This window comes from Otolemur garnettii, unplaced genomic scaffold (genome assembly GCF_000181295.1).
Source record: "Otolemur garnettii isolate 467f Iridium unplaced genomic scaffold, OtoGar3 scaffold00023, whole genome shotgun sequence".
NCBI classification, from domain to species: Eukaryota; Metazoa; Chordata; class Mammalia; order Primates; family Galagidae; genus Otolemur; species Otolemur garnettii.
Window position 1 is genome coordinate 11,305,004 of NW_003852418.1, and position 17,992 is coordinate 11,322,995.

At 44.8% G+C, this 17,992-nt stretch overlaps 1 protein-coding gene across 2 annotated transcripts in view; it reads left to right on the top strand.

The window, feature by feature from the left end:
• SLC9A8 (solute carrier family 9 member A8) overlaps positions 1 to 17,992 on the top strand; it is a 64,429-nt gene that overhangs the window by 20,231 nt on the left and 26,206 nt on the right. For both annotated transcript variants that reach the window (XM_003787688.3, XM_023512021.1), the window contains exons 6-8: positions 4,023 to 4,124; positions 5,495 to 5,529; positions 11,583 to 11,726. In XM_003787688.3, the coding sequence (XP_003787736.1) occupies positions 4,023 to 4,124; positions 5,495 to 5,529; positions 11,583 to 11,726 (281 nt within the window). The remainder of the gene's footprint in view (positions 1 to 4,022; positions 4,125 to 5,494; positions 5,530 to 11,582; positions 11,727 to 17,992) is intronic.

A 17,992-nucleotide genomic window follows, 5' to 3' on the forward strand; every position in this document is an offset into this window, starting at 1 on the left:
AAAAAAAAAAAAAAAATTCTAAGATGTTAAAGATTTTTTAATAAGTGGTTGTTTTTTATTGGGCACCTATCCAAAATAAGGTGAAAAAGATGCTTAACATAAAAAATTCTAAGTCTTACTGCTTAGACATACATACTGACATAAGACATACTTATGACGACATAAGTCATACTGCTACTGACATAACTGTTAAAAAGGAAACAAACAAAAATAAATGGAAGATCAACATCCTTTACTCTTTAATTTCATAAAAAAAATAGTAAAAGATAGTAAAAGAACTATGAGCAGATTATGAAAATATTTCAAAACAATGCTGAGGAAATTGATTTTGATATTGAATATTATATTCGATCATGTAAAGTTTTTTCTAATTTTGAGGGGAGGAGATATAAACTTGTTAAAAACTTGAGGAAAATAATATTTTCTTAGGAAAACTAAGAAAGACCTTGGCCTGACAATTTCTGAGTGAAAGATGGAATTTTTTCTTTTTCTTTTTTTTTTTTTTGGGTTGTGATTTGGCCAGGGCCAGGTTTGAACCTGCCACCCTTGGTAGGGCCAGTGCCCTACTCACTGAGCCACAAGCACCACCCCGGAATTTTTTCTTTTTCAAATTATTATGGATAAATAATAGTTGTATGTCTCTTTTTTTTTTTTTTTTTTTGAGACAGAGTCTCAGTATGTCACCCTCAGTGGAATGCCATGGCATCACATCTCACCAGAACCTCAAATTCTTGGGCTTAAGTGATTCTCTTGCCTCAGCCTCTTAAGTAGCTGGGACTACAGAATAGTTGTATGTCTTCATAGGGTACATGTAATGTTTTGATACAGGCATACAATGTGAATTTCTTTGAAATGATATTCCAGCAGAAAATGTGACAATTTATGAGAAAGAGATTGATGGGGATTGGAATCGCCAAATCAGAAGCTCTGGTCCACTTCCTACCCTCCCCCAAGAAAGATAGAAAATCAACTTTGAATGTTTTATTTTAATGTTCCTGTATTTACTGATGTACATTTGGACTTGGAATACAAGTTTCAGTAAGATTAGTATCAGTCGATATGCCTTAAGTAGTCAGCTACTGTAAATATATAAAGAATAGGATATTACTTATGTCAGAGAGAAAGAAAGAAATTTGCTTTATACAGCAGATGGTAACTTACAATGTGGTAATTTGAATTTGGGTAAATTTGCAATCCACATAATTTTTTTTTGAGACAGAGTCTCACTTTGTCGTCCCCACCACCACCAATAGAGTGCTCTGGCATCATAGCTCACTGCAACCTCAAACTCTTGGGCTCAAGCAATTCTCTTGCTTTAGCCTCCCAAGTAGCTGGGACTACAAGTGCCCACCACAGCATCCAGCTATTTTTTTTTAGAGACAAGTTCTTACTCTGGCTCAGGCTGGTCTCGAACCTGTGAGCTCAGGCAATCTACCCGCCTCAGCTTCCCAAGTGCTAGGATTATAGGCGTGAGCCACTGCGCCTGGCTAGGCACATAATTTATATCAGAATTAGATCCATGTAAACAGACTAAGACTGATTAATCTATTTTTAAATAAAAATGAAGCAGCTATTTTGCAAAGAAGCTCATAGATGAAAGCCCTCTGTTTAGGAAAAACAAATCATTGTGTAGGCCTTGAGTTATTTTAAAATTCTTTGTACACTAAAGATTGATAGGCCAAACAAAGGAATTGAATGTCAGATTATAGCCAGCCAAATCAAAATTGCAAAGAAACTTCCTAAAGCAGAAAGGCTTATTAGAGCAGTCACTGTTGAGCTGAGGATACTCTTTTGAAATGAGCTTTAAAATAGCAGGTCCTGATGCCTCTGGCTTGACAAATTTTTTTTTCTTTTTCTTTTTTTATTTTTTTGAGACAGAGTCTCAACTTTGTCACCCTCAGTAGAGTGCTATGGCTTCATAGCTCACAGCAACCTCAAACTCCTGGGCTCAAACAATTCTCTTGCCTTAGCCTCCCGAGTAGCTGGGAATATAGGTACCCGCCACAACACCTGGCTGTCTATAGAGGCAAGGTCTCACTCTTGCTCAGGCTGGTCTCAAACCTGTGAGCTCAGGCAGTCCACCTGTCTTGGCCTCCCAGAGTGTTAGGATTACAGGTGTGAGCCACCATACCTGGCCATCATTTGTTTATCTTCTTACGATAAATATCTATTCAGATCTATTTAGATCCTTTGCCCATTTTTTTGTTGTTGTTGAGACAGAGTCTAATGCTGTCACCCTGGGTAGAGTGCTGTGGCATCATAACTCGCAGCAACTGCCAGCTCAGTCTAAAGGATCCTCTTGCCTCAGTTTTTCTATTTTTTAGTAGAGACAGGGTCTCCATTTTGCTCAGGCTGGTCTCAAACTCATGAGCTCAGGCAATCCACCCACCTTGGCCTCCTGGGATTACAGACAGGAGCCACTGTACCTGGCCTCCTTTCCCCATTTTTAAATCAGATTATTTAATTTTTTTCCTATTGAGTTGTTGGAACTCCTAATATATTCCGTGGCTTGTCTCATCATTTCATTGTTTCCCTTGCAGTATAAAAGCTTTTTAGTTTGATATGATCCCATTTAGAAAGATGGGGTTCGGCTCGGCGCCTATAGCTCAGCCGGCTAAGGCGCCAGCCACGTACACCTAAGGTGGCGGGTTCGAATCCCCAGCCCGGACCCGCCAAACAACAATGACGGCTGCAACCAAAAAATAGCCGGGCGTTATGGCGGGCGCCTGTGGTCCCAGCTACTTGGGAGGCGGAGGCAGGAGACTCGCTTGAGCCCAGGAGTTAGAGGTTGCTGTGAACTGTAATGCCACGGCACTGTACCCAGGGGGACAGCTTGAGGCTCCTGTCTAAAAAAAAAAAAAGAAAGACGGGGTTCTTGTCCACACCCACAATCAAGGGTGATCAAAGCCTCTTGGTGGTAGTTCCTCAGTAGAGTCCTAATTTATTAAGGTTCTAATAAACAGCTTAATTTCTTTAATTTTTTGGAAATTTGAAAGATGTTACCATACTGCTTGAACTTGGATATTTTCTCTTAAATGCTGTGATGTCTAGATGGAAACATATTTTATCTGTCATATTTAATGATGGTGCTAATAGAGTGAAATAAAACTGTTGAAAATACCTCGATAGCAAAAAGGAGATTCTGATAGTATAATCTGTTATCTTGATATTCTTTGTAATAATACACCTTTTCTTAATTAAAGGAAAACTATACTTATATAGACTTTGGACTTTGAGCAGACACGAAGCACAGTTAATTTCTTCAGTGCGTATTTGTCAGGCATCTGCCATCTGACAGGTGTGTGGCATTGCCTGGGCACAGGCGTGTGCTCATTGCCCCTACTGAGCTTGTAGCCTTGTGGGAAATACAGACATCTATTAAATGGTTACATAAGTAAATGTGAAATTACAGCCACGTCAAGTGCTACAAGAGAGATATCACTGTGCATTGAGAGCATAGTCTAGGATCAGAGCTGGGCACTGGCTAAGGGATCAGGGAAGGCTTCCCTCAGGAAGAGCCTAAATGTCCTGAGATCTTAGGATCATTAAAGTTCACCCAGCAAAGAGGGAGCACAAGCTGCTCAAAGCTGCCAGGGTGACTGGAACCAGGGAACCAAGGGGAGCCAGATCCTTGGAGGCCTTCCCATGGGTAGAGCCAACCGGGGTGGGTGTCAACTGCATTTCGAGGGCACGTAGTGGTAGGGGGAAGACAGCACAATCAGATTTGTCCTTTGCAAAAATTCTGGAAGCATTTGGAGAGTGAAGGGAAAAGAACCAAGACGGGCTGAGGAGACTTGTGAGAAGCTATGCAGTGGTCCAAGTGAGAGATGATGAAAGTGACAGGGACACTGAAGTAGGTGGGGATGCAGGAAGACTCCCAAGGTTCCAGCTGCCCAAGCAAGACCCATGGCCGTGCCCTTTACAGGGCATCAAGCCTCCCCAAGGGCGGGTGTGGGGACCATACCTTCACCAACAGAACAGGCTTTTCTAATCAGTTCTCTGATTTTTACTCTTTCAAACAGGGTAACTTCTTTCAAAATATTGGTTCCATCACCCTGTTTGCTGTTTTCGGTACGGCCATCTCCGCTTTTGTAGTAGGTGGAGGAATTTATTTTCTGGGTCAGGTAAGAAAAACATCTTTGAAAAACTTTGAAAATCTTATATTCTTGGAGCTAGTGCAGGGAGGTGGAGTAGGAAGACCTGCTGGGGCCTGGGTTTCCCTTTCAGGGTAAAGGCCCTCCGGGAAAGAAGGCCCAGCTGCACGTGGGGCACAGTAAAGGCGTGTTAGATGGTTTCTAAGTGCCCTCCAAGAATGTTGGTATCTGGAATTGAGTGAATCTTTTCCATAATCCGCAAAAGTATTTGTTCTTATTTGCAAACCAATACTGTCTTAAATTGGAATACCTAAAAATAGAGTATATGGTACCAAGACCTTCAGATTATAATGGTATCAGTTGTGTTAGATAGACTGAATCAGGATTAACAGTTTTTTTTTTTTTTGAGTCAGAGCCTCAAGCTGTCCCCCTGGGTAGAGTGCCGTGGCATTACAGCTCACAGCAACCTCCAACTCCTGGGCTCAAGCGAGTCTCTTGCCTCCGCCTCCCAAGTAGCTGGGACCACAGGCGCCCGCCACAACGCCCGGCTATTTTTTGGTTGCAGCCGTCATTGTTGTTTGGCGGGTCCGGGCTGGGGATTCGAACCCACCACCTTCGGTGTACGTGGCTGGCGCCTTAGCCGGTCGAGCTATAGGCGCCGAGCCGATTAACAGTTTTTTAATAAAAATTTTCATTTTTAAATCAAGGATTCTGACTCTGTTCACTCAATTCTATCTGCCTGTAGAATTATATACTCTGGATTTTCTACCACTGCTAAACCACTTCCCACTGGCATCAACTGGGCATTCTGTACTTTGGCCTTGAATTTGAATTAATGTAGACCAGACATCCTTAGGAAGATGGTCTCTGTAGTTTTGCATTGTGCATGTCCACGCACGTCACAGTTTTTGTCCTTTACTGCTGGTTGCAGAAGTTTGCCTGCCCCACTTCTGCAAACTGAAGTAAAGGTCCGGCATCCGGGCGACTGGCAGATTTCTCTTCCACATGTCAGCTGCTTTCTTCTCTTGATAGCTAAAGCCCATTCCATCTGATTTTCACCTTTATTGCTGCTTCAGTGGCACCAGCATAAATCTGTCTGTCATGCAACTTTGTTCATTGCTCAGCTTCTAGTATCAAACAGAAATAAACTCTAGAGAAGAAAACTGCCATTAATTGGGCTTGAAAAATGTAGCATTCTTTTCCATACTTTTGTTGTATGATGATCGAATGCATGCTTAAACTAGAACTTAGAAGAGTTTTCTTTATTTTTCAAGTGGTTCGGGGGCTGAAGATTAATGTCCTCATTAGTTTTAATGAAGCACTAATGGACATTTTAATCTTCTTGGCTGTTCTCCAGGGGTTTTTTTTGTGTCTGTGTGTTTGTGTGTTTTATTTTACAGGCTGATGTAATCTCTAAACTCAACATGACAGACAGGTAAATCCTTCATTCTGTAACACCCATGTGACTGCTTTTCAGGCTGGGGAAAATTTTCTCCACATTGCTTCCTGGGTGTGGTACTTTTTTATTTCTCTCTCTCTCTCTCTCTCTGTTTCTGTCTCTCTTGTGTATATATATATTTTCTTTTGCTAAGGATTTCTGCTGTAGAATCTATTTTGAATTAATTTATGTCTCGGAAATGAATCAGAACTAGATTGAAGATTTTGAAGATCCCTAGTAAGAGCATTATTGATTGAAATGACTGATTTAGTTTAAACTCTGGTCTCTTAACTCCCCTGTCATACTGCATACCCCTTGCACTATTGGCCTTTTGTCATTTCTAAGTCTTTTCAGCAGCCATAATAAAAAGCTGTCCTCTTGAGAGATTAGGAATGGGGAGAGTGAAGGGAGAACCTTTACTCTGAGATTCCCACCAACTCTGGGGTGGGCTTGGGGTGGGGACAGAAGGGGCTGTATTTTGAGTACCCCCTCAATCCTCAGCTACTCCAGTGAGCACTCTCCATTGAGCTGCTGTCTAGGAGGCCCACCCAGGAATTCTCACAATGGCTTAGTGAGAAGCAGCCTAGGCAGCTGCCTCTCAGAAAGTACTAGAGCTAGTGCTGAAAAAGTGCCTGAGCAGAGCACAGCCTGGTTAGCCCACACGGAAAGTATGCAGCCTCCCTCCATGTCTGCGTCCACCATCAGTGCTTGGTTTGGTCTGGTGGCATGGCTGGGGAGCTGGGAAGTGCGGTCAGGTGGTGAGCTCCACCCAGGTCCTTGCCGTGGGGCCAGATTTTTTTGGCTTTAGCAGCAATTTAGCAACTTGGGACTCGAATTTTAGACTCTTTTCCATGGGAAATGTGCCTTTGACAACAAGTCTAATCCCATTCCCATCTCTACTTGCCACCTTCCGTAGCCTGGGACATAAATTTTAGAGCTTTTGTGGTAAGACAGTTTTGATACGTAAAAGTCACATACCTCTTCATAGGAGCTAAAAATAAAGCAGAATGATGTAATGTGTTTTGTAGGTATTTGTAAGCAAAAAGAGTGCCCTAAGCCCAGTTGACCTGTAAGAAGGTATCATAGCATTCAAACCTGTTTAGGAGACAACTGGTTGGAGATAGAGTCAATGCTGGATAGATGTTTGTGAATTGAATCAGAGGTTGGGGTGGTCAGGTGGAGGAGAGGGAAAAATTGCCCATAGACAAGCCACCTAAGGGTTGGGTAGGGTGTCTCTCTCCACGTGCAGATGTTTTTTGTGGGGGCTGCTCTGGGGTGGCAAACCCACACAACTGTAGGGCTTGGCAAAGACTCAACAGGGAAGCCAGTCAGGTCTGAGTCTAGAGGTGGGACAGTGGCCAGCAGGAGAGCACACCATGTCACAAGGGAACAGCTACATCTCAGCTCCACCTAATAATCACCATGTGAAAATACAAGCCCAGAATTACTAGATATTTAAAGTAATTTTTTTCAAAAGAGGCCAAGTTTCTAAAGTTTTGTAGGGATTTTCCAGTTTTGTTTTTTTTTTGAGACAGAGCCTCAAGCTGTCCCCCTAGATGGGGTGCTGTGGCATCACACCCCACAGCACCCTCAAATTCTTGGGCTTAAGCAATTCTCCTGCCTCTGCCTCCCAAGTAGCTGGGACTACAGGCGCCTGCCACAACGCCCGGCTATTTTTAGGCTTAAGCAATTCTCCTGCCTCTGCCTCCCAAGTAGCTGGGACTACAGGCGCCCGCCACAACGTCTGGCTGTTTTGGTTGCAGCCATCATTGTTGTTTGGCACCCCGGGCTGGATTCGAACCCACCAACTCAGGTGTGTGTGGCTGGTGCCTTAGCTGCTTGAGCCATAGGCGCCAAGCTGATTTTCCAGTTTTTAAATGTTGGTAACTTACTCCATTTTTCTTTCTTTCTTTCTTTCTTTCTTTTTTAGATACAGTCTTACTTTGTCGCTCTCAGTAGAGTGTTCTCAGCTCACAGCAACCTACAGCTCTTGGGCTTAGGCGATTCTCTTGCCTCAGCCTCCCGAGTAGCTAGGACTACAGGCACCCGCCACATTGCCTGGCTATTTTTTGTTGCAGTTTGGCTGGAGCAGGGTTTGAACCTGCCACCCTTGGTATATGGGGGCAGTGCCCTACTCACTGAGCCATAGGCACAGCCCCACTTATTCCATTTTTCAAAAATACCATGCAGACTCAACAGGAGCACCACAGGCCATTTTTTGAAAACTCTGTATTATCATAAAAATGGGCCAGGCATGATGGCTGCCTATAATCCTGCCACTCTGGGAGGCCAAGGCAGGTGGATTCCTTGAGCTTAGGAGTTTGAGACCAGCCTGAGCAAGAGCGAGACCTTGTCTCTAAAAATGTAGCTGTGCTTTGTGGCATGTGCCTGTAGTCCTAGCTACTTGCGAGGCTGAGGCAGGAGGATTGCTTGAACCCAGAAGTTTAAGATTGCTGTGAGCTAGGCTGAGGCCATAGCATATAAGTGTGGGCAACAGAGTAAGACTCTGAAAAAAAAAGAGAAAAAGAAAATGTAAAAATGACTTTGTTGTATAGATTTTATTTTAGTGATATTTCTGCCAGAGAGATTTCACTCTTAAGTACCTTGAAATGTTTCACTATTTCATTTTTGTTTTGTTGATGTTGCTATCTTTTGAAGTGACAGAATAAAGAAAACACATTTTTAAGTTACAATTCTCTCTCTCTTTCTCTCTCTCTCTCTTTCTTTTCTTTTCGACAGAGTCTCACTATGTGGCCCTCAGTAGAGTGCTGTGGCGTCACACAGCTCACAGACCTCAAACTCTTGGGCTTAAGTGATTCTCTTGCCTCAGCCTCCCAAGTAACTGGAACTACAGGCACCCGCCACAATGCCTGGCTATTTTTTGTTGCGGTTGTCATCGTTGTTTATCTGGCCCAGGCTAGGTTTGAACCCGCCAACCTCAGTGTATGTAGCTGGCACCGTAACCACTGTGCTACAGGTGCCAAGCCTATCTTCCAGCCTTTCAAAGAACTGACTGGGTCATGAAGGTGTGGCCAGGTTAAGTAACTCCTTAGATATAAACCTCTCAATTCAGGAGTTTGTATTTCAGACATTTTATATTCCCTGTCAGAAATACTCTGCCTCAATTTAGATTCCCAATGAAAGCTAAATATGTTATGTGATTTATACAAATCATTTCTCTCCAACTTTTTATTTTGAAAAAAAATTTTTTTTTAAGATAGTCTCACTATGTCACCTCTAGAGTGCAGTGATGTCACAGCTCACAGCAACCTCAAATTCTTTTGGGCTTAAGTGATTCTCCTTCCTCAACCTCCCAAGTAGCTAGGACTATAGTTGCCCACGACAACACCCAGCAGTTTTTTGGATGTAGTTGTCACTGATGTTTGGCAGGCCCGGGCTAGGCTCAAACCTGCCACCTCCGGTGTATGTGGCTGGCACCCTAGCTGTTTGAGTTACAGGCACCAAACCTATTTTGAAAATTTTCAAACATGCAGAAAAGATGTAGCCTTCCATAGTGAACACCCATATTTCCACCACAGAGATGCTGTAATTACCCTTAACTATATTTGCCTTCACACATATCCTTCCATCTATCCATCCCTCTCCCCATTCATAAGTTCACCTGCTAGCTCCTGCTATCTTGTCTCCAGTTCAGGATGTCAGAAGATTTTAACAAAGTATATCAGCCAGGCCTCCTCTTCCAATGCAGCTTAAACCCAACACAAAGTAGTTTAAGCCAAAAAGGGAAAAAAAGATGTTTATTGGCTTATAGGACTAAAGCGTCCCCAGAATGATGGCTGCTGGCATGACAGTCTCTAGTGGCCAGAATGTTGAGAATCTCTTCTCTTGTTGGGTCTCAGTTCAGCTCCCTCTTGAGAGGTTTCATCTGCCCCACAAAGTAGCACAGACAGCACCAGGCTCGCATTACCCTCACTTCAGCCACCTCTGCCTAAAGGGCCACCCTGTTCTCTAAGCTGGTAACATGCTGACAGTGAACCTCGTTGATCAAGTTCTGGCCTTATGCCCACACCTAGAACTCCACGTGGCTACAAGGTTTGAGAGTGGGAGGAGGTGTGGCTTCCCAGAGGAAAATTCAGGGCTGTTACCCGGACCAAGCATGTGGGTACTGACCAGGGAGAGCTGTGGCTGTCCACCCTCCTGTGCTGTGCATGGAAGTGGAGAGAGGCCACTGCAGGATACACTTTGTAGGCATCCTTCACCAGTCATGGCCCATTGTGATACTGCCGTGGTTGATGAGAGTGAGAATAAAAGAGAGACAAGACATTCTGGGTCTAGGCTGCAATTCCAGGGCCTGAGGACCAGCCCCCAACAAGATAGGGCCTCCCAGGTTGGCAGTTGTTTGGGGATGCTGCCTTCCCATCCTACCTCCCCCTCACCCGCTTCCTGCCTGCCTTCTGCAAGGATCTCTGGGCCACACTCAGGCCACAGATCCTGGGAACACACCCATGATGACAACACAGCATCTGGCCCCTTAGAGCCTGCATTTATGAGATAACCTCTGTGAGGACAGGTGAAGTCCAGGAACTGAGGTCTATAGGAGACCATCTTGTAGGGTCTGGTTCTCAGCCTGGGGTCCCGAGGCCCTTCCAGATGAATTCACATTTATTACACTCACAGGGAGTTACCATGGAAACCAGAGGCCAAATTTCAGGTTTACAAAGAGAGCCATAACTGGCAAGGCAACCAGGCATTTTGGTCAGCATTGTCTCCCTGACCCTGGGGGCAGATGATTATCCATCAAAGGCTGCCTGGTGCCCTCTTCCCTCTCACACCCAAGGTGGGTGAGGGTGGGAAGCACAGGGTTGGTGGTCTCTGGCTTATGACTGGTACAGACTGTGCCCTAGGGGCTCCTTGTTGTGTCTAGTGTCGTAGAAGGGGACAGCCCCACCAATCTGTCTGCACTAGAAAGAAAGCAGCACCCAGCATAGCAGATTGAGGGAATAGAAGCTTGAAAGAACAGCCAGGGCCCTCCTGGGAGCTGGGCCTGTCACTCTTCCCCCCAATAATGCCCCTGCTGCCATAGGCACCTTCTTCCTGTTTCTCTGGCAGCCAGACTTGCTCCCACCTCGGGGCTTACTTGCTGTCACCTCTGTCCCCAGGTGTTGGCCTGGCAGGCTGGCTGCTGCTTGTCACATAGGTTCTTGCACAAACGTGTCACCTCTTCAGAGGCCTTTCCGGACCCCCCATTCTGAGGGTTCCACACACTTCCCGTCAGGTTACTCTTTCTCACATCACCCTGATTTATTTCCGGTGTCACAATGGCGGTTTTCTAAATTTGTCTTAGTATGTGGATTTTGCTGTTCCCAGCATTCTGCTAAGGGGTGCTGGCTCCTGGCTCTACACTTGTTAGCTGACTGACTGGGGCAGGTCATTTGATCTCATTGTCCGTCAGTTGCTCCTGTGGCCTGGAGCAGTAGAATTCCTCTCCCATACAGTTGCTGTGTGCCATGTTAAGTTACTATATGTGAAGTGCTCAGAACGGTGCCTGGGCTGTGGGAGAGGTGGCTCGATCTCCACGGGTGCTGTCAGTGAGATCCTCTGGCCTGCCTAGGAGAGGCCTCAGCTCTCCTGCAGCATGTTGGCGGTGCTGCTAGTTTTTGGCAGTTTCTTAGGTGTTGCAAAGGCAGAGGCTGGTTGTAGATGGCACTCCAGTGGTCTGGTGGTAAGGGGCAGAGTAGAGGTCAGACCTAGGAGCTCATGGGCTTTTTGGCACCAGCTGATTTGACCAAGAGGGCTGGACAATGAGTAATGTAGCCAAGGAAAAGACTTCAGTCTATCACTGGTCAAAATAAAGTCTCAGTATCGACAGTGGAAACCCAGGCCATTCCTAGCGACTTATTTTAGAGGGGGCCCTTCACTACTCCTTTAGTAGAGAAGTGGGAAAAAATACCATACCATCTGCTGTAGCTGCTTCTGCGCCAGCGTGTACTGTTGTGTTATGTTAAATGCAGTCTTTGACTCTGATGCTTTGAATCATGGACCAAGTGTGGTACACACTTCAGAATTTCTCCCTTCCTTTTCTCTTCCAGTTTTGCATTTGGCTCTCTGATATCTGCTGTGGATCCTGTGGCCACTATTGCTATTTTCAACGCACTTCATGTGGACCCCGTGCTCAACATGCTGGTTTTTGGAGAAAGTATTCTCAATGACGCAGTCTCCATTGTCCTGACCAAGTAAGTGTGGAGAGAACAAACTGCTTTCTCCGGTGATGGAATTCAAGGTCCTTGTAACAAAGGGACCTTTCCTGTTTCCACAAAGCTACACGTACAGTCACTTGTCCTCTGGGCGGTTGGCCCACCTTTCCCCCTCCCCCTGCCCCGCACCTATTATCTTTCTTACCTCTCTGCCCTGACAAGCCTTCATGTGCCACAGGAATATTCCTAGGGTCCACAGCTGATTAGGAGAAGAGAGTCCCCTTTTTTGACCCATCTTTTAGTGGTGGCTTCTGAGCCCAGCTTCCTCAGCATTACTGTGCTGCTTATTAAATGTGACCTTCCCGGGCTCCACCCTCAGAGCTTGTGATTCATTTGGTCAGGGGTGAGTCCCGAGTTCCCTGGGTGATGATGAAACAGTCATTGGGGAATCAGTGTTTGGGCAGCATCATTTGAGACAAAAGCAGTGGACACTTTCTGGTTCATGTCACCTTCATTTTCACATCTATAAAATAAGATCGTAATAATAATAGGTATCCCGCCTTAAGATGCTATTATGTAAAAGCTACTTGGAGGGCGGCTCCTGTGGCTCAAAGAAGTAGGGCACGGGCCTCATATGCCGGAGGTGGCGGGTTCAAACCCAGCCCCAGCCAAAAAATGCAAAAAAAAAAAAGCTACTTTGGAAACTGCAAATTTTTTCCAGATGTTTATTGGTATTACTGCCTTGGTTGTTGGGATCTGAGAAATTAAAGATGAATCAAAAAATGTCAAGAATCATTGGGAAAAGGAATTCATTTAAAATAATCTCAATCGCTTTGTGCCCATAGCTCAGTGGATGGGGCGCCGGCCACATACACCAGGGCTGGTGAGGTGGGTTTGAACCCGGCCCAGGCCTGCTAAAAACAGTGACAACTACAACAAAAAAATAGATGGGCATTGTGGCAGGACCTGTAGTCCCAGCTACTTAGGAGGCTGAGGCAAAAGAATCTCTTAAGCCCAAGAGTTTGAAGTTGCTGTGAGCTGTGATGCCACAGCACTCTACCAAGGGTGACATAGTGACACTCTGTCTCAAAATAAATAAATAAAGAATAATAAAGGCTCGGTGCCTGTGGCTCAGGTGGCTAAGGCGCCAGCCACATACACCTAAGGTGGCGGGTCGAATCCAGCCCGGGCCCGCCAAACAACAATGATGGCTGCAACCAAAAAATAGCCGGGCATTGTGGCGGGCGCCTGTGGTCCCAGCTACTTGGGAGGCGGAGGCAGGAGATTCGCTTGAGCCCAGGAGTTGGAGGTTGCTGTGAGCTGTGAGGCCACGGCATTCTACCCAGGGGGACAGCTTGAGGCTCTGTCTCAAAAAAAAAGAATAATAAAAATAAAATAATCTCAAATGCATTTATCTGATGCAGTTCTCTATGCTTAGACTCTGCATTTTATGGTGGTCATTCACACATGTGGGCAAGAGACCCAAAGATTTTTGCCAAAATACAGAGAAGGCACAGACTGCTAAAGCAGTTAGAGAAAGCCAGGAGCACCCTGGAACCCCAACCGCTCTTAGAGACTGAGGCTGGAGAATCACTTGAACCCAGGAGTTGGAGACCCGCCTGGATAATGTAGTATGAGACTCCATCCCTCCCACACTAGTAAAACACAGTTTTTGGAGAAAAGAACCCTGGATAGTGTATCAGAATGAACAAAGGGAATTTTAAAAGCCAATATTATGTTCTCTTAGAGAATAGAATTTTCATTTATTTGAATACTGACTTTCTTTTGTTGTGGGATTTCTTGCTAAGTTTAACCACTCTATGCTAGTTAGCATTTTTTTTTTTTTGAGATAGAGTCTCGTTTTGTTGCCCTTGGTAGAGTGCCATGGCAACATAGCTCACAGCAACCTCAAACTCTTGGCTCGAGTGATTCTCTTGCCTCAGTCTCCCATGTAGCTGGGACTACAGGTGCCCATCACCACCTGGCTATTTTTAGAGTCTTGCTCTGGCTCAGGCTGGTCTTGAACCTGTGAGCTCAGGCAATCCACCTGCTTCGGCCTCCCAGACTGCTAGTATTATAGGTGTGAGCCACCTCACCCAGCAAAGCTTTATTAGATGTTCAGAAGGATTTGGTTTGGGGAGTGAACAGTTTAATAGGTATTATGTGACATCAGTTAATGTGACATCCTTTCTTCTACTCCTGCTTCCAGTTATTGTTTCACCACGTTTGCCCCATCTTCACCTGTTTTTGCCCGGCATTTGCAGAAAAGCTTACCAAATACTGCCTAATTGCAAGAGGTGCTCAGCAGACCTTAGGAAAAAAGCAAACCTTAAAATATTTTTGGTATTCAAAAAGTAATACACATATTCTTCATAAAAAATTAAGAAACCGGCTCGGCACCTATAGCTCAACCAGCTAAGATGCCAGCCACGTACACGTAAGGTGGTGGGTTCGAATCCCCAGCCCGGACCCACCAAACAACAATGACAGCTGCAACCAAAAAATAGCCGGGCGTTGTGGCGGGCGCCTGTAGTCCCAGCTACTTGGGAGGTGGAGGCAGGAGACTCGCTTGAGCCCAGGAGTTGGAGGTTGCTGTGAGCTGTAATGCCACAGCACTCTACCCAGGGGGACAGCTTGAGGCTCTGTCTCAAAAAAAAAAAAAAAAAATTAAGAAACCACACCAGCAAGAAAGAAAGTAAGAAAAATCACACATATTGCTACTCTCCAGAAATAATTATGGTTAATAATTTGGTGTAAGTATATGTCTATTTTGTTTAAAGGAGTTTGTACTTCAAATATAATGTTGTAATTTTTCCATTGAACAGAGTTGATAAAACAATCTTCTGTAACATCATTTATTGGTTACAGAGTATTCCTTTCTGTGGATTTACCATAATCTATTTAAGCAGTTCCCGTTTTCATGTTTCTCTTGGCAGAAACTTCTGTAGCTTTCTTAGGAAATTACCATACATCATGCTGCAAGACCTTTAAACAATCTGATGGCAATATTTTTTCTTATTTAAGATCTATTCTGAAAGCTGCTTCGCTCTCTGGTTTTTACTTTTATCTTGTATCCTGGCTACACATATTGAACATTTGTGATAACAAAGTTTGCCCAACTTGGAGATGACATCACAAGTTATTTTTATACATTGGGAACTGAACTCAATAGCTTTGTCTCTGATTTATTTAAAAAAATCTGTCAGAGGTAGGACCTGTCCTGAAATTTTCTAAGTCTCTTTGCTGCATAAAGGCCAGGGATTAAGAGATATTTTCTATTTAAGAAAAGAAATGGGCAGTGCCTGTGGTTCGAAGGAGTAGGGCGCCGGCCCCATATACCAGAGGTGGCAGGTTCAATCCCAGCCCTGGCCAAAAACTGAAAATAAATAAATAAAAATTAAAAAAAAAAAAAAAAGAAAGAAAAGAAATGATGGAGTTATTGTAAATAGCCAAAGGTTCTTACTGAAAAAGTGCTTTTGAAGGCCAAGATCTCCTGGGATGACAGTTTCCACAGTTGCATCTACGGATCACTTGCATGTTTAGTTCCAGCCTCTTCTTCCACCATGAGCCTACTCCTCTGAGCTATAGGCTGGCTTAGGAATCAGCCTCACTGAGTCTCCTGACCAAGGCTGGTCACCTGCCATCAGCGTTTGGTGAGGGACTTCTGTGTGCCACATGCTGCTCAGAGACCAGTTGGATTTGCTGAACTTGGGACATGGTGGGTGAAAGATTACAGAGAAGTGAACACAGTGCCTTGAGTATGAGGGGGCACAACAACCATGAGGGATCTAAGGAGGCTTCTCAGATGAGATGCCGCTTTAGCTAGGCCTGGAAGGCCAGGAGGCATTTTCAAAAGAAGCAAGAGAGAAAAGGGGCATGGGAGACCTGTTTTGTTCTTGTTTTTGCTTAGTATTAGTATATCAAAAAAAAAAAAAAATACCCACAACCTAGCTCCTTGGAGCTGTCATCACATATCTTTGGTTATGAAGTAGAATCATATTTTTTAAGAGTTGTGCTTCATTGGTTCGGTGCCTGTAGTTCAGCGGCTGGGGCACCGGCAACATACACCGGGGCTAGCAGGTTCCAACCCGGCCCGGGCCTGCCAAACAACAATGACAACTACAACTAAAAAATAGCCAGACATTGTGGCCAGTGCCTATAATCCCAGCTAGTTGGGAGGCTAAGGCAAGAGAATCACGTAAGCCCAAGAATTTGAGGTTGCTGTGAGCTGTAACACCACAGCACTCTAGTGAGGGTGACATAGTGAGACTCTGTCTCAAGAAAAAAAAAGAGTTGTGTATCATAAACAGTCATCTCCAAAGTGATCTGACACATTTATCTTTGCAACTGAAAATGTGCATGAATTACCCCTTTTTATTGCTGTTACCTTCATAAGTGCCAGAAGGTACTTACATACTTCTGTCTCCTCATTAATTTTTAATTAAATCATGTTTTGCTTTGATTTGTTACTGTGACAGGGTATTTTTATAATAATTGCTATAGAGGGCTCTGTCGCCTGTGGCTCAAGTGGCTAAGGCCCCAGCCACATACACCTGAGCTGGCAGGTTCAAATCCAGCCTGGGCCCACCAAACAACAATGATGGCTGTGACCAAAAAATAGCCAGGCATTGTGGTGGGCACCTATAGTCCCTTGGGAGGTGGAGGCGGGATACTCGCTAGAGCCCAGGAGTTGGAGTTGCTATGAGCTGTGATGCTATAGCACTCCACCCAGGGCAACAGCTTGAGGCTCTGTCTAAAAAAATAAATAAATAAAAATAATTGCTATAGAGGAAACTACTTGTTCTCTCCAGCTATAGCTCATGAAACAGACCCTGAAATAGCATTGTCTTTTGTTCTTTAAGGTATGAAACATGACTTTAGGCTGCATGCAGTGGCTCACGCCTGTAATCCCAGCACCCTGGGAGGCCAAGGAAGGATGGATTGCTTGAGCTCAGGAGTTCAAAATCAGCCTGAGCAAGAGTGAGACCCCATCTCTAAAAATAGCCAGGCGATGGCTCAGTGCCATAGCTCAGTGGTTAGGGTGCTGGCCACATACACCCGGGCTGGCAGATTTGAACCCAGCCCAGGCCAGCTAAAATAACAGTGACAACTACAACAAAAAAATAGCCAGGCATTGTGGTGGGTGCCTATAGTCCCAGCTACTTGGGAGGCTAAGGCAGGAAAATCGCTTAAGCCCAAGAGTTAGAGGTTGCTGTGAACTGTGATGCCACAGCACTCTACCAAGGGCAACAAAATGAGACTCTGTCTAAAAAAAAAAAAAGTAGCTGGGTGATGTCGTGGGTGCCTGTAATCCCAGCTACTTGGGAGGCTGAGGTGAGAGAATCGTTGAGCCCAAGAGTTTGAGGTTGCTGTGAGTTATGATGCCATGGCACTCTACCGAGGGTGACAGAGTAAAACTCTGTCTCAAAAAAAAAAAAGGCTCATAGTTATTTGACCAAACTACCCTTCCACCAGAGATTATTCTGCTTTAAAAATAGTATCAATTCATGAAATGCCGATGAATGAGGCTGAATATTGCTCTTGACTAGTCTTTGTTTCATTTACTGATTTAGCAAAAATATGTTGAGTATCTTGTGTGCTAGGATCTGCTTTAGGCTCTAGGCATGAACAAGATGGACACAGCTTGGACATGAAGCTTAGTCTTCATGAAATAACACATTGTGGGTTTCACATGCTATGAAGGGGAAGTCAGGCACCATGAGAACCTAGTGATGGTCTGGTCTGTATGAAGGGCAGGGAGTTAGCTGAGACCAGAGAAAGGTTAGCTGATGGGAGTTAGCTAATGACCTACTGGGAGGTACTGGTGACAGGATGGCCCCATCCTGAATGAGGAACAGATGAGGTCAGAGAGGTATTAGGGCAAGAGCCAGGTCATGCTAGGAAGACTGGGCATCCACCCAGTAACACTGGAGGAGTTTCGGAAGGGCTGATGATGTGATTAGATGTGCATTTGAAAGAGATCATTTAGGCCACTGAGTATACTGTGTTTCCCCCAAAATAAGACCTACCCAAAAAATAAGCCCTAGCAGGTTTTCTATGCATTTGTTAAATATAAGCCCTACCCTGATAATAAGACCTAGTGAAGGGCATGGCTATGCAGCATATCTGCATGGCCACACCATGCATTTCAGCACGGAGCGGTAAGGAAGACTGGAATACCTTTTATCTGCCACAGCTCCTTTCTCCCAGCTGTTCACACTTGCACAGGTGCACATGTGGTAACCACGGTCACAGACATCCTATTGCGCACGTGCGAACCACTAGGAGAAAGGAGTTCGTGCATC